The sequence below is a fragment of the Symsagittifera roscoffensis genome, chromosome 2 (assembly GCF_963678635.1).
Source record: "Symsagittifera roscoffensis chromosome 2, txSymRosc1.1, whole genome shotgun sequence".
Lineage (NCBI taxonomy): Eukaryota > Metazoa > Xenacoelomorpha > Acoela > Convolutidae > Symsagittifera > Symsagittifera roscoffensis.
In genome coordinates this window covers 15,204,532-15,228,169 of record NC_087063.1, presented here as the reverse complement: position 1 = coordinate 15,228,169, position 23,638 = coordinate 15,204,532, and the positions used below count along the sequence as shown (strand labels likewise).

The 23,638-nt window shown below is 35.0% G+C and overlaps 3 protein-coding genes and 1 long non-coding RNA gene across 5 annotated transcripts in view; 1 reads left to right on the top strand and 3 right to left on the bottom strand.

Annotated features, from left to right (window-relative positions):
- Nucleotides 1-5,220: 5,220 nt before the first annotated feature.
- Nucleotides 5,221-23,638, bottom strand: part of LOC134839307 (protein arginine N-methyltransferase 1-like) — a 90,860-nt gene continuing 72,442 nt past the window's right edge. The window contains exons 2-7 of one of the 2 annotated variants that reach the window (XM_063854811.1): nucleotides 23,244-23,606; nucleotides 20,877-21,092; nucleotides 18,025-18,112; nucleotides 17,198-17,464; nucleotides 15,439-15,560; nucleotides 14,915-15,258 (exon numbers count right to left, since the gene is read on the bottom strand). In XM_063854811.1, coding sequence (XP_063710881.1) covers nucleotides 15,172-15,258; nucleotides 15,439-15,560; nucleotides 17,198-17,464; nucleotides 18,025-18,112; nucleotides 20,877-21,092; nucleotides 23,244-23,588 — 1,125 coding nt within the window. In that variant the 5' untranslated portion in view covers nucleotides 23,589-23,606 and the 3' untranslated portion in view covers nucleotides 14,915-15,171. Of the gene's footprint in view, nucleotides 5,553-5,886; nucleotides 6,402-7,104; nucleotides 7,237-8,295; nucleotides 8,558-14,914; nucleotides 15,259-15,438; nucleotides 15,561-17,197; nucleotides 17,465-18,024; nucleotides 18,113-20,876; nucleotides 21,093-23,243; nucleotides 23,607-23,638 lie in introns of those variants that run through there. The other variant, XM_063854810.1, reaches the window with a different exon arrangement.
- LOC134839310 (uncharacterized) lies at nucleotides 8,659-11,447 on the bottom strand. The gene is made up of 2 exons (XR_010162375.1): nucleotides 9,071-11,447; nucleotides 8,659-8,940 (listed from the first exon to the last, which is right to left on the bottom strand). It is a non-coding gene; the product is annotated as an uncharacterized LOC134839310 (long non-coding RNA).
- LOC134839709 (uncharacterized) lies at nucleotides 11,455-14,683 on the bottom strand. Its single transcript, XM_063855330.1, has 2 exons — nucleotides 14,499-14,683; nucleotides 11,455-11,668 (listed from the first exon to the last, which is right to left on the bottom strand). Exons 1-2 carry the CDS (start codon nucleotides 14,681-14,683, stop codon nucleotides 11,455-11,457), a joined length of 399 nt encoding a protein of 132 aa, XP_063711400.1.
- On the top strand, nucleotides 21,804-22,535 carry LOC134839309 (uncharacterized). The gene has a single exon (XM_063854813.1). It carries the CDS (start codon nucleotides 21,950-21,952, stop codon nucleotides 22,457-22,459), a length of 510 nt encoding a protein of 169 aa, XP_063710883.1. The 5' UTR covers nucleotides 21,804-21,949; the 3' UTR covers nucleotides 22,460-22,535.

Genomic DNA, 23,638 nt, shown 5'->3' with positions numbered 1-23,638 from the left:
TGGCAACAGCAGACGCGGACCAAAATCGTTTTTCTATGATTATTTTGATGTTCTCAACGGTGTAGATTTTTTTTAACTTGGATTTGATGAGCATATCTGACCAAATTCTAAAACATTTTCAAAATCAAGTCAGGATAAGTTTTTCCCTCAGATCTCTATTAAAATCACGCAAAAAGTTAACTCACAATTCCAGGGATGTTTGATTGCTTGGTGTTCCAGTAGCTAATCGCTTCAGCAACTTCTGTGTAAGTTCGATTTTTTTTCTTAGTTTTTCCGGGGCATGTCAAATTTTTTGCCACGACTGATTTTCTCATCGATTGAAAATAGAACCTATTCCGTGGACTGAAATTGTTGAATGAAATCGTGACATCCCCAGCTTGTGACTGTCGCCATATAGTAAAGCCTTAATTTAGACTAACTTCAATAAAAAAAACTTATAGTTGGATGCAAATAAGTGCTGGGTCTCGTCGATGTTATGCGATGAAATCATTCTAAAAATGATATAATTTTTTGCAAATCCAACCAACTGGTTTCGATGTTGGTGGTATGACTTTGTGTCAAACTGTTTTTTAACAAATATCAATAAACAGTTTCAAACTATAGTATAAGGTCAAACACTAGAGACTTCAGGTGCACGCCCTCTGACTCTCAAAATTCAAAATCATGAGAGTTATTTTAAATATCACAAATAGAATATTAACTTTTTCAAAAAAAGGTTGACATTCAATAAAAAAAATCAGAAAACCCATTACTAAATTGAACACAGAGGCGAAGCTTTGCTTTGCAAACACTTGCTAGAAAACGACAAAAAAGCGGGTCTTTAAAGTTCAATTTTAAAAACTAGATTTAGGCCTCGAATTAGCAAAAATTCGATTATATCTGAGATTCGAACCTGACACCTAGAGATTCAGTCTCAAAAACTCATCACTACGCCATGGAAGCTTAATATACGCCAAACACTAGCCACAAGAAAAGCAGAGAGCAGATGCTATGCAACTTCCAATGCTACAGTGAAATTTCCAAATAAGTGAACATTTTTATTTGCGAGTAAGATTAGAAAAAAAGAAGGCTCGTAATAACACACTAAGTTGATCCGCAAGTGTTAACAACGTATAAAAATTATTTAATCAAAATTTTTATTTAATTAATTTTTAATTAATTGTTTCTTGATATTAGGAGTGAAACAAATTTTGTATACAATTTGTTGTAAGACTGTCAAACAGTGCCTATCGTGTCTACAAATAATTTTGATTAAAAATCTTTAAACAAACAAAGCATTTTTTCTCTGAACACTTTTGATGTGCAACATCAAAAGCATCAGGCGTTTTTTTGACAAAAAACGCATCAGGTGCATCTCCAATTACGGTGTTAAAAAGATTCTTTTAGCTCAACATGAAAATCAACAACACAAATCGCATTAAAAACTTCTCTTATCAAAAAAACTATGAAGCAAACTTCTAACTATCTGAGCTACAAATCCGGCTGTTCAATTAGCGTTGCTAACCGATCCATTGTCCCGCTCAAAACGTGCTTCTATATATTCTACACAGAGGCTAAGTTGCAATTTGCATATACAATCAAAAACATGACCGATAACGCTCCTGGGAAAAACTGAATGAGTACAACTTCGAATTCACAAAATTTCTAAGTGGCGCACGCCAATTATGACGCATTAGCTGTACCAGTCAATTTGAAAAAAAAATTACCAACTTATATGCCTCAATTTTTAGAGCAGTCTATGGAGCAGTAATAACATGAAAAAATATAAAGTATTAAAATTGAAATGAATTCTTTTTTAACTCAAGATGTTTTTTGTAAAAATTATCCTCCCCCCACATGCCAGATTAAGTACAAAGTGATAAACTTCGCTCCTGGTAACAAATCAATTATGACGAACAAGATTTCTTCAACCGATTTGGAACGATTTCTATGACGGATTAAATCTCCGCATACGCGTTTATAGCGTGAAATATATCGCGGGTTAATTGTCCCAAATTGTCCAAAATGGCAAATTTTATACCCCCATGACTTTACAAAAAATGATCACAGGTAAAATATTTTTCCAAGTTTAAGCTCAGGAAAACAATACTTTTTGAATGATACTAAAAACCCGTCAAAACCAATCACGCGGTAATACCAACCAGAAATTCATACACCCATAATTGATTTAATTCCATGAAATATATCGCGGGTTAATTGTCCCAAATTGTCCAAAATGGCAAATTTTATACCCCCATGACTTTACAAAAAATGATCACAGGTAAAATATTTTTCCAAGTTTAAGCTCAGGAAAACAATACTTTTTAAATGATACTAAAAACCCGTCAAAAATGGCTAGTTGAAAAGACGAAATTTGTCTGAACCACCCCGAGCACAAATATTCCGTTTCTTTCGTTACAAAATACATAATAGTCTGTGTTAAAATCGTTAGCATTAACTTTACTCAAAAGCTGGTTTTTGATTAAAATAAACATATTCAAAATGGACACATTTTACCCCAACAATATTTGCGGCGCAACAATGTTTGCGACTTAGGTAGGAAAAAAAAGAACGTTCATACTATAACACAAGCATTACTTGCGTAAAAAGGACACAAAATGGCAGAAAACATCAAAACACAATCTCAAACTGTTACAGGGAGGCGAAGCTGCAAACAAGCAAAATATAGCAAACTGGACTTTAAAATGAAAGAAAAACAAAATGAAATAAGTGAGCTGGTAAAAACAAAAAAATTGCAATGAGCTCATATGAACAAACTCATTGATCTCTAGGAAAATGAAACACTATTGAGTTTTTCGAACATACGTTAAATTTGGGAGAAAACATACGTTAGGGCTATTTGAATTTCAAGAATCTTTTAAAATTTCAAGAATCAATAAAAGAAACCTTGAGCAATAGGCAAACTTAAAATTCCATTGGGATTTCTGGAAAGTATTGCTAGTTTTCGGAATTTGAAATTGTTCACGTTTTTTCGCACCATTTATTTTTAGGAGAGCGTAAATTACCTTCTAATTAGCAAATGATTTTGAATTGAACTTGAAAAGAATTAAAAAGACAAAACGCGAAAGTTTCAGCATAATCAAATTTTGTTCTTTTTTCCTGTAAAAAACATCAAAATCTAAATTATAGTTAACTGACAGCTTAAAAAGTGTCAATAAACTCGAGGAGGCCGGAAAACAATGATTGTTTTTTTTAAAATTTTTTCATTGTTTTCTGGCCTCCACGAGATTATTGAAACGTTTCTAACTGTCAGTTGATTATGTTTTGATCTTGGTGTTTTTTACAGGAAAAAGAATATAAGTTAATAATAATAAAACTTAATTTTCGCAGTTTGTCTTTTGAATTCTTATGAAGTTCAATTCGAAATCATTTGCTAAAAGAAGGTGATTTACACTCTCCTAAAAACAAATGTTGCGAAAAACGTGCATAACTTTTAGTTCCAAAAGCTAGCAAAATTTTTCAAAAATCCAATTACTTTTGCCCAATTTTTTCCAGCAGAACCAAACAAATTTTTTTCTCTAATTGTGGTTTTTCAAGTTCGGTTTTTTCAAAACGGAATAATTAGGAAAAAAAATAATTGTCATTAAGTGTTCGTAAAAATCAACGGCCTGTAACATGTTTTTTCCTCCGAATTTTGAGATTTCTTTTTTTTAAAAACCAATCTAACTTCAAAGTTCGGTGAAAAAACACAAGTTGTAGGACGTTAATTTTTAGGAACATTTTCTGACATTTAGTTTTTTCCTAATTAACCCATTTTGAGAAAACCGAACTCGAGAAACCACAATTAGAGAAAATATTGTTTGATTTCTCTGAATTTTTTTTTATCAGTTTCTTTGCACCATTTGTCACAGAGAGCTTAAATTAATTATATCTAACCAAAAGACTATGAAATGACTTTCAAGGAAACTACAAGTAAAATCGCAAAAAAATCAAAGTTTTCCTAAAAGTTTTCCTGAAAAAAAACGTTCAAACATCCTAACCCTGAAATGCTTGAAGCTGTGCGTGCGGCAAAAAAAAACAAATTTCGTCACCAAATATCCGAGCGAGTTAGGTTGGAAAAAGAAGTAATGAGAAGGTTACAAAAAGAAGTAAGAAAAAGAAGGTTGAAAACTGACATAATTTAGTACAGTTTGTACATAAAATCCAATTATAAGTTTTGATGTATAAATTGGTTTTCATCTTAAATGAATTTCCTTTGACCAATTCTTCTTTAGAATAGCTAATTTGTCTCTTAACACATTCGCACAGACGAAAAAAAAACAATCAACAACTGGAAAACATTCAGAATGAAGCATAAATAGAAGAAACAAAACGATAACTTTGCGCAGCGGCAAAAATGTGTCAGAGTCCCGCTTGGACAAAAAACTTTAGACAAAAAACCACTTCGTACAATTTATTATAATAGAAGCCAGCATAAAAAATTTATCATGGTTACGCTCTAAAATTTGAGCTTTGACAAACTTTTTGAAAGAAAAAGTCTTGTAAAAGTATAACTTAAGCCAAAACATAGCCAAAAGACAGTTGGAAGAGAGTAAATAAATGCAAGGATACAGAAACAAATACTGACATTTAAAAAAAAAACATCCATTTTCGTACTTCAAAGAAAAAAATAAACTATTGGCCTTGAAGCTGTTTGAATTTCAGCAAAAACTTATGATTGAAATGTTTTTGATAAAATTTATTCAATTTGACACAAATAGATCATTGTGTTAATTTTTATTGCGCTGGGAAAAGATAAAAATTAGTTCTACTTTCGAAACCTTTCACGTCTTTTCGCGCCATTTTCACTATCGTATTTGGAGAGGGCATTTGGCCTACCTTTTCGCAAAAAAACTTGAATTGAGCTCGAAAAAATCAAACATACCTAATTGCGATCATATATAACAAAATAAAATTTGTATGAATGCACAACACACAATTTGTTATTAGAGCATTTTAATTTTCTTAATAAAAAACCACCAAAATCTATATAAGAATTCTCACTATATTCATCGATTCTTTAAAAGTCTTTACTGAATTATAAAACGAGTAGCTTGAAAGCTCATTTCAAACACAGACCGGCAACAAAAATCAGCCGAAAACAGTAACGCTGAAAGACCAAAAAAATGAAATCAGCCGACGAAAATCAGTACAATTTAACTGCAAAGTGTTTGCAGTAATTTTTTAGCTAAATAGTATTGCACTAAAATATTTACAAATTTCTCACTTTGATGAGGAAAAAATAATATCAAAATTTAATTCATTTTGAATGTAAAATTTCTCTAAATTTTGATTTAAATTTAAGGAAATTTTCAACAAAGCTCTCGTTAAGTTTTGAGTTACTTTTTGGTAAAACGAAATAATTCAAATGATAATCTTCGACAACTTGCTGCAGTTTCAAAGCCTCTCGCAACGTCGTCTTAGTAGATTTTATCATTACTGCTTTGCGAGGTATTTCGGTCATGTCTTCATAATATACCACCAAATTGTCGGCTGTGTGCGTATTGCTGGAGTCCCAAGGCGCCGGAGTTTCAAACATGACTAATAGCTGGTCGTAGAAGTTACAATTTTCACTGAAAAAAAAACGTAGAAATTAGTTCTCTAGAGTCACGGCTAACCTTCAACAAATACCAAGAACTGGGATCATCACTATCTGCTGAAGAACTTAACCGACATAAAAAAAACAATTCCAGCACAGTTTTCCAGATTCTTATTAAAAAGTATTTGGCTAAATAGATATGTGACGTACCTGATAACTTTTTAACCTGCCTTTCTTAATTCAAAAAATAGATTGATGGGCACGATTAGAAATGTTTAATCAAAAATGACTCGAATTCTTCTAAAATTATGAATCAGGAAGGAGAAACATGATTACTATAAGATATTTAAGCTAGTAAATTAACTTACTCGAAGCTTTCGATAAAATCACATTCCATGTATGCAGGATAGAAAAAGGTGATAGGCCACGACAAGCTATTCGAAGCAGAGTCAAAAACAGGCACAGCTGCAAACGATTCGTCCGGCCATTTCGATCTCACTTTAACTCCTCTATTCTGAATCGCATTCTGAACTGCATTTATTTTCTGCTGCTTCAAGTTCTCTTTCCTTTCATTTCTAAGCTTTATTTTCAATTTCTTTCCAGCTTCAGCTTTCAAATTTGAGATTTTAGGGTCATCGTTTGACAAAGCAAGAGTAACTTCACAAGTTCTAACGCAGTCCTCGTAATATTCTAGTTCATAGAAACATAGACAGAGGCGATTCAAAGCTTTTAGGTGATCTGGTTTGCACTTCAGTGCTTCGGTTGCGTCTAACATAGCGGAACGTCTGTTTCCGAGGTAGTAATGAGATGCTGCTCTATTGGTATAGAACACTGCTGCTAAGTCACTGGCGAGAGGGTTCGAACTTGTCAATGGTGTTAATCTCTGCAAAGCATCATTAATAAATGCAATTAATATTTTTTTACCATTAACTGGTTTCATTTTTCTGTTTCCTTTCAACATTTTCAACTTCACGCAGCTGTGTTGATCAAATGGCGCACAGACCATTCGGCCAAAGACAATTCAGCCAATTTGAAATTCAAACAATTCAGCCATAAATATACAGACAATTCAGCCAAATTGAAATTCAGACAATTCAGCCATAAATATACAGACAATTCAGCCAAATTGAAATTCAGACAATTCAGCCAGAAATATACAGACAATTCAGCCAGTTTTACAAAACGCTAGATTGGGAAGAAAAAAAATCGCAATTGGAGTTATTTCTCGGTTTAAGGTCGCCGGTGGGAGCGCTACGCGCGCGTCGCGGCAATAACCGGCTCTAAATTTCGTATTGAGTCCTACCCTCTGTTGGCAAGCTCGTAACACGTTGGCGCGACTGCGGCGGTCACTATTATTGGCTGAATTGTCTGCATACTTTTGGCTGAATTGTCTGAATTTCAAATCGGCTGAATAGTCTGTGGCCGAATTGTCTGGACGCAGATCAAATTTGGGTTGATCAAACTGACTTTTGAGATCTTCTAAATAAAATCAATGAATTTAAATGAACTCACTGAATAAAATCACTGAATTTAAAATCTCTTTTGATAAAAATGCCCGCGAGTTTTTTAATAACCCTCTTAAGTACCTTGATTGCGTCTGTGTACGACACAATAGCATCCTTGTACTTTTTCTTTTTAAACAGGTCATTGCCCTCCTCCTTCAGCTCCTCACAATATGCAACAGGGTCATCCTCGTCGTACTTCAGGGCTGTCAATGCCTATAATACACAAATATCAAAAACAAATAGACCGCCAATCTGGATACACTCATGCATACATTGTATGGTACTGTTTTTGATGCTTTAGTGGATGAAATTTGCCCATAAGCAAGCGTCTATTAAATTGCTACTCTTTTAAACCTATCAGTTTTTTCATGTATGAATGCAAATTCATCATGAAACGCTTCAGAAAATATTGTTGATTTTGAAAACATAAATATAGCGAACAGAAAGTAAAAAAAGTGTCAATGAACTACAGGAAAATAAAAAAAAAACGATTTACTTTATTTGAACATTTTTGAGATTTCGAATTTAAAAATATATAAGCTTAAAGCTTATTGAATTTCAAGAATTTTTTATACTGTCAGTTTTTCAATAAAGTGCCCAAATCAGAGAAAAGTAAGTAAGATCAATGAGTATTCTTTATTCCGTAGTTGGAGCTTAATTTGCTTGTTTGTTTCGACCATTGAAAATGGGTATTTTGTAATCAAGTGTTTCTTTTTTTTCTTTTTTACGCAAAATCAGGTACCAAAAATAACCATCATAATGGGCGAGTAATATATCATTCCATTCATGATTCGAACAAGGAAACTTTCAAAAAATTGTCCCAGTGTCAAGAAAACCCTGTTTGAATTTTTTAAAAAAGTTTTCAACTGAATTCGAGCGATCTAGTAAATAGATCAAGTAACATTCGTTATGGAAAATGGTCACTAAAAACATGATTTTACAAAACGAAAACTAGTGTTCGGAAACATCATTTAGTCATTCCCTTGCAATAAAAGTTTTTTATAGTTTTAATTATTGTACTTTTTCACAACTTTCTAATTATTTTTTCAATACCTTGCTGTCAATTATGCCTAATTCGTTCGTAATTGGAGAGTGATATCTTCCTTCCTTTTTGCGAATCGATTTGAATCGGATTCAAAAAATGAAAAGTCACTCTGCCAAAAGTCAAGGTTGAGCGCAACGAAATTTTCCTGAGAAAAAAAAGCCGCTCGACCTATATAAGTCTCTTCACTTCGTTCATTGCCATTTAACAATTCGTGGTTTTCAACTAACTTGCAGCAAAGTGCTTTTTTCGATTTCTTCTGGTGTTGGCTGCTTTTGCAAAAAGAGAGGGTGCAGCCGCAAATACTCCAGAAGATCCTCCACATTCTTTGAGTGTTTCAGAGTTACGCCCTCGTTTAAATGCGAAACATCTTCTACGCCATCGTAGGGTGTGACCTTGGCCTCTTCTTTTGGCTGATTTTCGCTCGATGCCATTCGAGTTCAGTTACACATCAATTTTAGCGTGTGGTCAATTACTTGTTCAATAAGATCTGAAGAAGACAGATATGCTCTTATCACATTTCACGTTCAGTGAATAAAATCTGAACTAAACTCTGGTTCTTAAAAGACATGAATGATGACTTGAAAAAGATATAAGACAACAGAAAATTTTTACTCAAAACACATTAAAGTTTTAAAACAGTATGAATAGTTAAATCAAAACATGCAACGTTTTAAAAATCAAGTTTCAATCTCTCCGAAATATCATCACTCTTAATCCAATAACTCGCCAGTTAGAACTATTTGCTCAGGTGTCTGATCCGAGAGCCGTTTTCGCCGGTTGAGGTGATGGATTATCGGGATCGTGATCGGGATCGAGACCTTGAGCGAGGCGATCGTGATTTCGATCTAGAGTAAGATCTTCTTCGTCCGCCGCTAAAACAGGAAAACAGCGCAAACTATAGAAAACAAAACCTCGATAGATTTCGGGCATATGAAACAATTGTGTTTGTTATAAATTTGAGTTATCAATAATATCGTTTAAATTTCTGCACAAATATCTTACTTGAATGGTTCAAGACATGACGACGAGTGTCACGACAAGTCAAGTCAGTCGATTGTCAGACGATTAAACTATTTCCGCCAAGCAAAAAGACAATACAAACGCCAGGCGACAAACGCCAGAAGAAGAGGCCTTTTCACATTTTCTAGTCCGTATATTCAAGTGCCAAGGAGCCCGTCAAAAGATGACAGACGAACTCTGACAATGACAAGTCTCCGGCAAGACAATCGCCAAGAACCCGTTTGCTGATGCTATTACATTTTTTGAGTGTCAAAGACCTGTAGCGCACAGGTCAAGGCCCTGCTGGCAAGGGGGCAATAACGGACAGTGTATAGCTATCTATTTCACTGCAACAAGACAACTAGAGAATGCTTCGTGGCGGAAGACAAACGCGCACTTAGACAATTGCCTAAAATCATTAACCAATTTAATTTTAAAAACGATTACAGCGATAGAGATACGTTAGAACTTAAACAAATCGCCTTATTTGATTTGATCTTGCAACTTCTTACGTCATTATCAAGTTATAACGTATAAGTTATATCAAGTTCTTTTATTAGAGAGCCTTAAAAGTGGTATTATGATAGTTGGAACACATTCCGTTTCAAAAAACTTTAATCAGGAACCCTTTATATGAAGATCTGCGACCTATCATTCTTGCACCCTGAGCCTTTATGACACAGGCAACGAGTAGAGCCTTTAGGACACAGCCAAAGTAACAAAATTGAAAAAATCAAAAATTCCATAATTCATAAATTTTTCATTCAAGACATCAAAAAATCTGTCAAAAATTTCAGAAGTAAAAATTGGCCTGAAAAAACCTTATTGAGATTAAACATGACCTCTAAAAAATGTGTTACTTGAAAGTCAAAAATTGTCTGAAAACTTCTGATTCAACTGGAACCTTAAGACACGTATTTCCCCGATGGTATCAGAACATCCCGTCTAAAATTTGTAGTTAAAAAGTCCAAAGTCGTCTGGAAAAACTACGAGCACGAGCACAAAAATTCAGATCTTTTTTGAAAGTCGGAACAAAAAACAGTGAGCACGTGATCAATAGCTGAAAATATGAGGCTGTATAAAAACATAGCCGACAGATACTTGGAGAAAAGTCGATGAATCAGAAAAATAGAAAAAACACTGGCTATCTGTTTTTGAATAGTTGTTTTTATATTCGAGACCGTTGAAGCTCTTTGAATTTTAAGAATATTCTATCATTGACACTTTCTCGCTAAAGATGACCCAATGTGAGAAAACTGGATAAAAAGAACAATTTATATCCCGCTGGGAAATCTAATAATTAAATTCTAATTTCCAAACTAGAAGTCGTTCAAGGTTTTTTTCGCGCCACTTCTTTTTCTGAAACGGAGAGCAATATTTGCCTTTCTTTTAGCAAATGAACATGAATTAGCTCAAAAAGAATAGAAAAATCAAACTCCACCTAATGCATGAAACAAAACACACTAATCCAAAATTGTTATGAACACATTTTGACACTTTTTCCTAAAAAAAAAACTGCAAGGCCTCAATAAGTTTCTGAACCGTTAATCGAAACTTCATAACACATTTGCCATTCAAAAAAAAACATAGGAAACAGTCGATGAATACTGAAACGGGACTTTTTTCCAAAAAGATTTAATAGAAAACCTTGTAATTACCTAATGAGAACCAGGTGTTATTGGTTATACCCACGCTGAACTAAAAAAAAACGATAAAACAACAGAAACTGAGCTGATGAAAAGCGAAATAAACTCTTAAAATCTCTCATTTTTTCCAATCAAAAAAGTTTATTAGTACGTAATAAAAGCCGTGTAACCAAATAAACCCTGTAATGAACATATTTCAGGGGGACCGATCGTTTAGCAGACCAATCTTTTAGCATAAAAAGTGAAAAATGAGTCTTTTTAGCAGACCATGTAACAAAACTGATGCATAATTGATTGACAGATTGTAAGAAAACGCTCACTCTTGGGTCAAGCTTCCCTGTTTAAGACAATTATCTCACAATTTTTCAGCAAAACTATCAACTTCAAAAACACAAGTCTAAATTAACATCAAAACAAAGATTTACGCGCACAATAACATTCGTGTCGAAAAGAAGCGCAGCGGAGCAAGCGGTCGCTAATCGCTTATGCCGCGTTTGAAATTAGCGTTCTGACTTATTCCCAGTCTGCTAAACAACCGGTCTGCTAAAATCTCTAGCACCATATTTCAGCTCTCCCACGTGTCAGCAACTGCACGTTTCTTATCAATGAAGAAAAGTTGCTGAATACAAAAAGTGTAAAAAATGAACCTGGAGCTCTGTAAAAAAAATAGTAAAAACCTGTCCAATTGAAAGTTTAAAAACCTGTTAAATGCAATGTTTAAAATATGGCGTGTATCGTTATTTACCCTCCTCCTCCTCCCCCTCCGCCACCACGACAGTCTCTTGCAAAGTGTCCTGGACGACCACAGGAAAAGCACTCGTCACTTCGCCTATCTCCCCCTCTTCCACCACCACCGCCGCCGCCGCCGCCGCCTCCTCCTCCTCCCCCTCCTCCACCAGGACCTCTACGGGTGTCACGAGATCTCTCCACTTTCACACGGCAGCCGGCAATCTTCCTAGAGATTGAAACTTATGAAGAAGGTACTGAAGCTAGCTTTGCGTGGTTTGATTTCAAAAACATACACAGAGGCGAACCGCAGCTTCGCACCACTTGCGATACAAGACAATCATAAAAAAAACAAGATGAGAAAAAATTTGATGTTGAAAAAACCCAGGCGAACCAAATTTTTCGAATGTTTCGATTAAAAAAACGACAAGGAGCCCAGCTAAAGCTGTAGGTACGTGTTTGACATTCAATGAATTTGATTTACTGATGCGGCACCAAAAGTGTGACTTCAAATATTGGACTTTGCCCAAAGCCTTAGTTGTTTCTCTACTAAAATAAGTGAGAAAAGTAAAAGATTATTCTCTACTAAAAAGAGATAATCAATTTTCGAAAAGAGATAACATTTCTCTTGTTAAGGCTCATTTCTAGTCCCCCCTTTGATTTTTTCTGAAATTCATTATGTGAGTCTATTTAAAATAACTTCATGTTATGAAACTGCATTAAAACGTGTCAGCGTGAAAAGGTGAACAAATTGCTATAAGATTTCTAACAGGCAAATGAACAATTTTGAACATCTTTGTTTTATAATTTTATGAAGGGAGGGGGACTGGAAAAGAGCCAAAATTAAGGAGTCGCCGCTTCTGCAGGAACGATTATCGCGACCGATTCTTTCAATTGAACTTTTCATCTGACTTGATTGTGTAAATTTTAAGAAAATTTGAAAAGTTTCTAAAAAACGGTCAAAAAACTTTCCAAAACCCATAATTATTTTGTGCAAAAACCAGGTGGTGGCCGCTTAAGCAGAGAAGATTCCCAAAACCGGGTTTCTCGATTGAACACAACCTGAGCATGGCCCGGCAGTTTTCGCCGAAGGTCAATAAGTTTCCGAAAAACTGTCAAAGTTTCAAAAATGTGATTTGTTTGAAGTCCACTAATGAAGTAACTAATTTCTTAAACAAACTGAGAAAAGCCAATTATAAAGAAAGGCTTTCAAAAATTTGAACCTATGATATGAGAAACTGATGTCAATCATATGCAACAACTTGACATTTCCGAGAATCATAGCTTTTTGTGTGAAAAAAAAGGTCGTCGCCGCTGAAGCAGAAGTTAATCAAAGCAACCTGTAATTTCGACTGAACCCAAAATCTAATTTGGGAGGGTAGTTCGAGAAAAGTCAAACTTTCAAAAAAACGGTCAAAAAATCAAACTTTTGACTTTTCCAAGGGCCATAACTTTTGGTGTCAAAAATTGGATGTAGCCCCATATGCAAATGAGCTTCCCACAACTCTTTTTTTAAATTTAACCTAAAATCTCAGATTGCAGATGAGGCGAGATTATTCAAAAAGTTCAAAAACAAACGAAAAAAAAAATCAAATTCGTCTTTTCCGAGCGCGATAACTTTTGTGTAAAACTTTTTATGAGTGGCCGCTTACTCAGAGAAGTTTCCCACTACCCGTTATGTACATTGGACCCACAATATCAGATTTCAAACGTTAGTGTTTGACAGAAGTCCAATATTCACAAAACGGTCAAAAAACTTGACTATTACGATGGCCATAACTTTATGAGTAATAAAAATTGGGCGTAACCCTTTATTCAGCATAGCTTTTCAAAATCATTCTAAACCAAAACCTCAGTTTTGAGCGGTGTAGTTTTCAAGAAAACGAAAAAAAAACCAAAACTGTTAGGCAAATATTCCCCCACAGACTTTTTCGAAGGCTGTAGACAGAGGGTCAAGTAAAAAGAGACTCTAGGGGAGTATGCAGGCACACAGGCGAGTAGGCGGTCTTTCAATTGATACCCATTTTTTGAAAAACAGTAGAAGTTTCTGTGGAAAGTGAATATAAAAAAGTGAAAAAAAAAAGATAAGCACGCAAATAATTGACCGACTATTTTATTTGAAACAGAATATTCCTGTGAAGAAAGTTATTTACGGGAAAAGTCTAGTACTCGGTTGCAATACCCTTGCTTATCGCAAGGGTAATAAAATCAAGAAAGAGGCCTGTTCGATGAAAGCATGTAATATATAATACTAGTGTTTATTTAGAAACTAAATGTTCATCAAAAGTCAATTAGTGCGAATGGGGAAACTGAAAACCCGTTAAGAGCTATTAATGGTAATAGATTTCCGTCCAAAACAGGAAAAGAGTCAACAAATAGCCTTGGTTTTGATGGATCAATAGCAATGGCGTTATCTAGTTCTTCAGATGGTTGACCTTCCATGTGATAATTGAGATGAGCTGAAGATGAATAAGTTGGTATAACCTTGCTTTTGGTTTGGTTGAATCTGCACTAACGTACATTAGTTTTTCATAAACAAATCTAAGAATGCTAATCTACCTTGATCGAAAATCCATTGATGGCAATCCCCTTTAATGGTCGTTAATCCCCCCGTCAATTTTTGAACTCGCTGATTTGACACGCCAACAAATTTTCTCTAACCGAATATACTGATACTTAATTTGATGATTGTGTATTCCATACCTCTCTTGCTTTTAATTTATTAAATAGCCAACAGATAGTTCAAAAGCCTAACCCTAAGCTTAACTAAGCCGGAAAAACATGATTGAGCTTCAAATAAGTAAACAAATGCCAACCGCCAAAACAAAATTAAGCCCGACTAAATTTTAATGCATTTTTTTCTCAAAAAACACACGGCCTCAGCGAGTGAAATTTAATTTTATTTTTAACACTGGGCCAAGCCTTCCAATGGGTTTTGACTTGTCACCAAAATCTCTGTACTTTAATTTGATCATCGCGTATTTAAACCCAAGCTAAATCGCCATGCTAAACCTAAACCAAGCTAAATTGCCAAAAATTTGATCGGCTCTTGTATATACCTTCCGTCCATGTCTCGCCTGGCATCGTCAGCATCTCTCTCGTCGACCATGTGAACAAATGCATAGCCTTCCTTCATGAACACACGCTCCACTTTCCCGAACTTCTCGAATGAATCGTAGAGATCTTTTGACTCCACGTGGCGGTCTAGATTTCCCACGTACAGCTTATGACCTGCCACTGACATTCTACGATCTGAAAAATTGAGACTTTTGAAATGTTTATAGTACTTTATTAAATTTTGTGAAATCTTTCGTGTAGTATATGATTCAGCTTGTAGACAAACAGATGAAACTGTTTTCTTTTTAAAAAGCTGACTCAAAGTCATCCTTAGCGGATCGGATCAGTCAAACGACAAGCTCTCACGTAAATCAACATAGTTTTTGAAGCCTCTGCTGAAAGGATAAATGAAAGCATGTTCATCAAAATCTCTTTTGAATAAATTACAGTAAAATGGGAAGAAAAGAACACAAATGCAGATTGAGATAATAAAATCAACATCATTCAAGTCAACAGCAACAGAATATTGTGGTTCCTTTGTCGTTCTCAGCCAAGTGAGTCGGACAAACGGAAGTATTGCGGCGGCAGGTGAGTGAGGGGTCGACCTCTTTCTACGCACCCCTAAATCCGATATTCGAAACGGTAGGGGTTCACAGGTCGCGATCAGCCCTGGCCTCATCTCATCTTGTACAGATACTTTTGAGATGGCGTTTTCGAAATTTTACCGTCAAACTCAATGTGGAATTCAAAGTCCAAGTCTCTCTAAAATCAAAAAACGAACTTAATTTATAAATTCTTTTGAGCTGAGCATGCCAATAAAACCGAGCATGTTGACGAAAACTAAAAGAATCATGTTCTCTAATTAGTATACCATTGCAACTTTAATACTTCGACCTAAATATCATAAGAAAGTCCAGAAATGTTCAGAAAAGATTCGAGTACTTTGTTTCGTTTGTTCTGTGACATTTCGATAGTGCCCTTGAGTTCCTCGTTCTTGCACACTGTGAGGTAGTCATTCAAATAGAACACTGTCTGCTTCCAATGTGTGTAGTCGCATTCGGGAGCTAAAAGAAAACGATATTTCATAAGGTCAAGTCATCTACTTCATTTAATATTGATTTATCAGTGCTGATTTAAAATATCCGGCCGAAACGAACAAAACTGTCAAATTAAGATGCGTTTTTATCAAATTGGGTTGAATTTAGACCAAAAACGATGAAACAAATCTTGCTTAAAAATTTACCAAAACTAATACAGCGCATTTTATGTTGCGAAATTTGGACCCAAAATTTCACATTAAAAAGAATCAACTTTCCCATTTTCTTATTCAAGCTAAAATTAGGCCAAACTATTGTTCAATTGCTGAGAAAATTATATTCCAGTAACCATCTTCGGTAGTCCAACAAAGTTTAAGAGGGATATAATCTCCAAAAATTGACGCAAAATATTTAAAAATTGTTGTTAAATAAAACATAGGTATTTCATATAGTAAAAATGACATTTTTTGGTTATCAAACAAAAATAAATTTGTTTATACAAAATTGACAAGATTATACCCTGCTTTAACTTTGTTGGGCTGCTTATGAGGCCTACAGTGATATAGTTTTATCAGCAATTGAACCAATAGTTTTCGTGTAATTTTTGATCAAATAAAAAATGCGTAAATTGATCGATTTTGGGATAAAATTTTGTACCCTAATTCCACAAAACAAATTGCACCATATTAAGTCTGCTTAAATTCTAAGCAAGATACGTTTTCAACATTTTTTGTCTAAAATCAACCCAATTTGAAAAAATCAACCCAATTTGATGAAACGCGTTTTAATTTCGAAGTTTTATTCGCTTTGTCTTGATAATTGAAATCGGCACTGTACAGAGCTGATTTGAAGTATCCGGACGGAACGATCAAAACTTGAAATTTAAAATGCGTGTTTCTCAAATTGGGTAGACTTGAGACAAAAAAGATGATTACATAACTTGCTTAGAATTTGAGCAGAATAATATGGTGAAATTTCTTTTGCGAAATTCGGGCCGAAAGTTTTACCCCAAAATCAATCATTTTTCGCACCTTTTATTCAATTTAAAATACGGCAAAACAGCCAGTTTAAATTTCAACAAGACAAAATCAAACTGAGCCTCTTTTTTATAGCTTAATAAAGTTTAAGAAAGGCATTTTTGTTTGATATCCCAAAAAAATCTATTAAAAACAACTTTCAAACCGTTTGCGCAATATTTTGGAGATGTTTCCTTTGTTAAACTTTGTTTGTCAGTTGAAGAAGCTCAATTCCATATAGTTTTGTTGAAAATTGAACCGGCAGTTTTGGTGTAATTTTTGATTGAATAAAAAGCCAAAAATCCATTTTGGGGGTAAAATTTTGGTTCCAATTTTTGCAAAATAAATTGCAACATTAATTCTGCTAAAATTCTAAGCAAATTTTGTTTCATCAGGTTTTGTCTAGTCAACCCAAATTGAGAATTAGTTTAATAAGTTTCATCCGGAGAATTCAAGATAGCAGTTTACGTCATCTGGTCTAGTAATTTATCGATAAAAAGAACATTTGGGCCTTTCTGAGAGTTAAAGCAAAACCTTAGGAACACTGCAATGCCTCAATGTGATAACTTAGCAAATGCCTAAAAAATTTTAATGTCAAAGTTCGAGAGAAAATGCGTGAATAACGAAAAATGAATAATATAAACGAACACGTTGAGAATCCGATGCGTCTGTGGCACTTTGAGAACTCCACATCGAAGAAACAGACTATAGCATGCACATAGTCATTCTTCTTGCACTTGAGTGTGAAGTCACTCTTGAAATTACTGTCTCCCACTTTGTACTGGTACAAGTCCACTTCCCTCACCATGCAGGAGTTTGTCACGACGTTCTTGGGGTCAATCGAGTCTACCAGGGGCTCTGACATGGCTACTTTACGCATGTGGGACATGTCAAACCCATACACATTCGACCACCCTGCCAAAAAACACACTTCATCATTCAAAATCGAAAGAAACCATTTTTTTTCAATCTGCTGTATGCAAACGGTCATCCTATTGCAAACGGATGGCAATGGGCACATATTTATTGCATTCACCCTAAAACAACATTTAAATTAACATAAAACAAAAAAATTAAGACTACAGAATTTTCAATTTTTTGGGCTTGTTCTTATAACTATTAGTCAATAATTTGTCATTCCCCATTCCATTTACGTAGAAAAGGACAAACATCACTTGCCGGACAATTTATTATAGTGCTTTTCTTTTTGATGTGTAACGTCAATCAATTCCTTGAACTTCTTCATGGACAATTGAACTTTGATTCACACTTTCATTTGAAGCAATAACTCCTCATCTTCAATACTTTCATGCTTTTCTCGCTTGAACAATTGTTTCACATTTCAATTGCTCTGCCAACGTTGAATTCAATTTCAAACAAGCCAAGCATCTTTGTTCAGCAATTGACTATGCTCCAATTATTGCACAAAGAAAAGAAAACGCAAAGAAAGGAGAAAAAAGAGTGGTGCAACTAACAGTTGATCTTTTCGTCTTTGTAGCTTCTGTCCTCAATTGCAGTGACATATAGCCTTGCTATGTCAGGGAATAGAATGCCGTCGGGTTGCTGAAACACAATAACTCCCATTCAGTCAATTAACTCAACCCTAGCCCAGCCCAGCATGTGAATTGCTGAATACACGGTCGGATAACCAATTCTATGGGCAGTCTATTCTTTTGTACGTGTCTCTGAGTATGAATCCATATTAGTTCTATTTTGATTACCCTCTCTATTCTACAGATTTTCAAAGTTATACTCAAATAAATTTAATTTTCTAGCTCTCAGAGAAACTCGCGTAGATAAAAACAGCTCAAAAAATCAATCACAATCGCAACCTTCTATGAAAGAAACAAATTCAAATATGCAAATGGAAAAGATCATTTCAAAGGCAATCGAAACTGTTCAAAAATACAAACGGTCAGATTAAGTAAAAAAGGCATTTTTCCCAAATATTATGTCGTAAATAACTAAAAACATGAATGTCAGCTGCAATAGGTAGAGAACTAATGCTAGTTCTGGATACTTGTCAACATGTATTGCTCATCATGTTTCCAGAGACCTCCTCCTCCTCTTAACATTTACTCTCAATTCTCATTTCATTTTCAGCACCGCTGCTGACCACATGCGAGGGCAAAATACAACAGAGTTGGCAGCGAATTAATTCGGCTCAAAATTAAGGGAAAACTGAATTGGGACAGCTATATGATTCAAATATTATATCACTAGAAGCAAACTCTACCATTTTTTACTTGATTTTGCACTGAGGGGAGAAAACTAAACAATTAAAAGTCCAATTTGTTTTAAATTTGTTTTTAAAAAAATTCTCAAAAAACATCTGACACAGTGAAATGCAGTTATGTGAAATCAAAGCGTAGAACTTCAGAAATAAAACCACCTCAATCCAATTTACATAACAACAAACAATTTTTGCTTTTAAAGCGATACAAAATAGATTAGCGGAAGACATTTAGACTGAATAAGGCTTCAATGCGAAAAAAGGAAAAAAGAAAACACAAGAAGTCAGGGCTACTAATCTTACAATATACAGTAGTAAATCAAAACACTTTCAACTGCAATGAAATTGCTCACAAATCATGAAAAATCAGCAATCTGTTTATCTGACAAAATAGCAGCAGAAAAACGAATGTTTTCCAGGATTTGTTTTCATATATCATGTATATTGAAAAAAAACGAGGTCCGGCTGGGACTGGAACCTCAAACCTCAGGTTGTTAAGGCACCCGCGGTACCTCTTGACCAAGTAGTACGGACCGAACCTGGAAGTTAATCAGTTTCAAAAAAAAAGAAGTTACATCACTTGCAGATTTGCAAGAAAGTTTGTTTACAGAAAAAAATGACACTTGAACTCGCAAGTTTAAAAAAAAATCCACCCAAAGTTGGGAAAACCAGATCAATTGATGAAGCTTTAATTCCACTGGGAAAGTTGAAAATGAAAAACCAATTTCGAAGCTTAAATTCGTTCGAACATTTTTTCGAGCCTTTGGAGAGCGTAAAAATGCCTTCCTTTTCGTGAGAGAATGAAAATTAAACTTGAAAAGAAGCCCATGGTCATAACCTGAAATCAAACTCAACCTATATAAATGTCTTCACTACGCTCACTGAAATTTTAAAAAATCTGAAAAACCCGTCACAGTGGCGAGAAAACTTTTCAAAATTTTTCAATTTTTTAACAAATTTTGAGCTGATGATTTATATTCAATAAACTTGTTTTCCAAAAGGTTTTGATTTAGGCTGTTATTAACTAAGATCTTTTCTCATCTATGAGAGAAAAGCCGTTGTTGCTCCCCTAGTAAAAAAAATACATGCAACTTAAGGCATTTATCTATGCTCGGTAATTTTTGCCTTAACCTCAAGCATCAGACAGCGATGGAAAGATGGGCTTTTCGATTGGGAGCCGGAGATTTAGTCAATTCTAGTTTTTGCATTTTTGTTAGCGAAGAGCGTTATTTGTCATCCATTGAGCAAAAGTTGGATGGTGGCGCTCAGCTAAAAAGATGTGCCTAGCAATCAAATGATTGCTGGTTCAAATTGCAAGTTCGTTGTCCTCCGGGCTGGTTGATTAAGCAAATTAATTTGAAACGAACAATAAAAAGATCAAAAGCAAAAGCTCGAGAAAAAAATATACCACAAAAATGAGCTTCGACTTAATTAAACTCATTCATTTCCTTTGTTGATATTTTAAAACTCATTTCGTTATTTCAAGCGTACGCGACCCTCTAAATAGCTTCCCATTTCGAGGTTCAATGGCCATTTCTGATGGCATTTTATAACATGTTTCAAAACCCTGTTAAGATTGAAAAATTGAATAGAGCCAACAGAGGGTTGTAAAACTGCTAAAGAACAAAGAAACCGAAAAAAAATTGATCGAGAAAATTTTAACATTTTTCAACTTTTGAATTTCCATGCAAAAAATAAATCAAGTTAAACATGTTTGAATTGCTAAAGCAATTTATGATTGACACTTTTTTGCTAAAAAAAATTAATCCAATTCAACAAAAATAGATCAATGAACACTATTTATATCCCGCCAGGAAATCTAAATATCAAAATCTACTTAAAATCTAGAAATCGTTTATTGGAGAGCGCAATTTATCTAATTTTTAGCAGATGAATTTTAATTCAACTCAAAATTTGCATAAAAATTAAGTGTATTTATAAATGCAATAAAATGTATGAACGTATATTTTCAGTATTAAGAGCATACTAAGACTTTCATGAAAAAAAAACTAACAAAAAATCATCAAGACCAATATAAGTGGAAACCACTTCGTTTTTTTTTACATTTAATTAGAAAGATTTGACTGGACTAACCAGCCATCTGTCTCTAGCCACTATGACACTGTCGAGCATGGACTCATAGAAGAGACAGTATCCCATCCACTCGGATACTATAATGTCCACCTTCTCCACACCCAGAGGTAACTGTTCTATCTCCTCCACTTTGCCCTTCACTAGAGAGACCACACTGCTCAGTTCGTTGTCCTTCACAATTCTCTCTGCGTGTTCGATGATGTTCGACATGTCTATCTAAACAAACGCACAAATAAGTGAAGCCCCCCCCCCCGCTCCTCACCCCCCAAACCTAAACCCCCCCAAAACAAAATCTAAGATTGTCCAGATTCCGCTTTAATTTATTTAAATAAATTAATGTAATATGGCTAAAAACTTTCAAAATTCAACAAATAGATCAATTAGTACAATAAATCGAATAAATATATGGAGTTTTTCTGAAGAACGGCTTAAATTATTAGGACGCCCAGAGATGAACCAAGTTCCCCAAAAACTGCTAAAGGGCGCCAAAGTCTAGGAGAGCAGTCTCTAAAATTGAATCGAATGCATTTCCGTTCTCGCAACAGATAACACTGAATCAAGATGCGTTGGTTGAAATAGTCCTAGACTGCAAAATAGATTCAGCGTCTCACTGTTTGCGACCGAGTTTTAGACAAAAAAAGCTATTAAAATGAAAAATTGCTGCCAAATGTGCAAAAAAAATAAAAAACTCAAGAACATCATTCTTTTTGTTTCTCTGTTTACTATCATTTGCAAAAGTCGTTTTCAGAGTTTTAATAACTGGATTAGCTTTATTGCATCTTAAAGATGCAAAATTTAGCAAAAAAAATATAGCTTGAAGCATTTCTATCAAAACCAATTAAGACAATTTTCGTTCCGGTTGAGCCGGATGATATAAAACTGACGCAATTTACACCATTTATACAGTTTCCTAAAATATACCAGCCACTAACCTCGCTCAAATTCGTCACGTAATAAACAACATCTTCCGACTTATATACTGTTCAACGCTCAATTTGTTCAACTGAACAATACCAAAATCCTCACCGATATCACTTCTCAGTTCAACTGATTTTCACATATACATTACTAGGATGTCTTCCGCTGCTACCAAAAAATCAACTCCTGCCAAGAAAACTATCAAATCGACTGTGCCTTCTCACCCTACATTTAACGTCATGATCACCAAGGCCATCAAAGACCTGAAAGAGAGAGGAGGATCAAGCAAGATGGCCATTGTCAAGTACATCGAAGCGAACTTCCAAGCAGGCAACATGGTCGACCATTTCGTTAAACTGACACTTCGAAAGATGTGTGAGGAGAATGAACTTGTTCACGCCAGTTCCAACAGCACTGGAGCTAAAGGATCATTCAAAATACCTGCCAAAGAAACCACCACAGTCAAGAAACCAAAAGCGGAGGCTAAAACTACAGTGAAAAAGACCGCATCTCCAAAAAATAATTCTCCTGCCAAAAAGACCGTAGCCAAATCAGTAAAGAAAAATAGTCCGAAAAAAGCCGCAGCTAAAAGAGTAGCAACTGATGCTAAGAAAGCGGCGTCTTCTAAAGTCAAAGCTACCAAGGAGACCGCCTCGAAAAAGTAGATGACAACCATTATCAAACATTTGAACAAAATTTTGTATCTTTTATTTTGCGCTATTTTTCTAACAAAAATTAATTTTTGACATCAACACTTCATTTCGTAAATAAGGCATGTAAGAGTAAAATGTTACATGCACTAGAGTTCCAGTGAAAAAGAGTTTTAAAATATGTACAAAATACTTGCCCACTTTCAAAATAACTTATTAAATCTTTTCCAACTTCAACTGTCCAAAGGGAACTGAATTCTAAGTAGGCACAAATTCTAAGTATCAACAAAGGCAAGTTCTTGTTGTGCGAATAGCACAATTCTAAAGTAAGACATTGCTCAGTTTGACACAAGTTTAAATAAAAACTTGGCTTTTGGGCTTTACTAAATCAAAGCTATTCATAATCAAAGCTTTACTAATTCGAAGCGAAAAGTTTTGGAAAAAGCTAGATTTCCAGAGAGCTTTTTTTCGACACCAAGAAATTTCTCCAAATATCAACGCAATCCATTTGGCGACAAACAGATCTTCAACGAATTCGACGATGAACTGCTAAGCGCATATGAAATTATTTGGATGGTGCGAGATAAAACGCTGAAAAATGACAAAACTTCAACCGAATCATAAGTTCTTTTTTCACATAAAAGACAAAAGCTAATTTTTCGATATAATCGTTCATCCCGATTAGTCTAAGTTTAGCGTGCCAACGAGTATCCCGATTAGTCTTAGTTTAGCACGGCGAATGAGTTGCATAGGTACATTATTCAGCCTAGCCAAATAATTGGTATTTATATCAACTAACTCCAATGACATGTTTTGCGCCTGCTCTGGCTGCAAACATGGACAGGATTCCAGTTCCACACCCTACGTCCAGCACCACTTTGTCCTTGAACAGATGTCTGTTGTGATACATGGCATTCCTGTAGGTCACTGTTCTCACTTCGTCTTTCAACATCTCCTCGTGGATTCCGAAGTGAGCGTAGGAGTCGAAGTAGTAGTCCTTGGAGGACATACCGTCACCCTCTGGACCCTTCGCCGATGACGATGAAGAGGACACAACTGTGTCTCCATGTGGCCCTATGTCTCCATTGGGCTCTTTGTGAAGGGCTTTGGCTGTGCAAGGGTCTATTCCGTCAATGGACTGCATCTTTTACCAGACACTTCTGAAAAAAAACTGAATAGAAAAACCAAACGATC

What these genes read in the sequence shown, in the direction of transcription:
- LOC134839709 (XM_063855330.1), bottom strand. Translation starts at nt 14,683, where the DNA reads ATGTCAGTGGCAGGTCATAAGCTGTACGTGGGAAATCTAGACCGCCAC. An exon ending in AGGCGAGACATGGACGGAAG is followed by an intron (nt 11,669 to 14,498) that starts GTATATACAAGA and finishes TTCAATCTCTAG; the next exon opens with GAAGATTGCCGGCTGCCGTG.
- LOC134839309 (XM_063854813.1), top strand. Translation starts at nt 21,950, where the DNA reads ATGTCTTCCGCTGCTACCAAAAAATCAACTCCTGCCAAGAAAACTATC.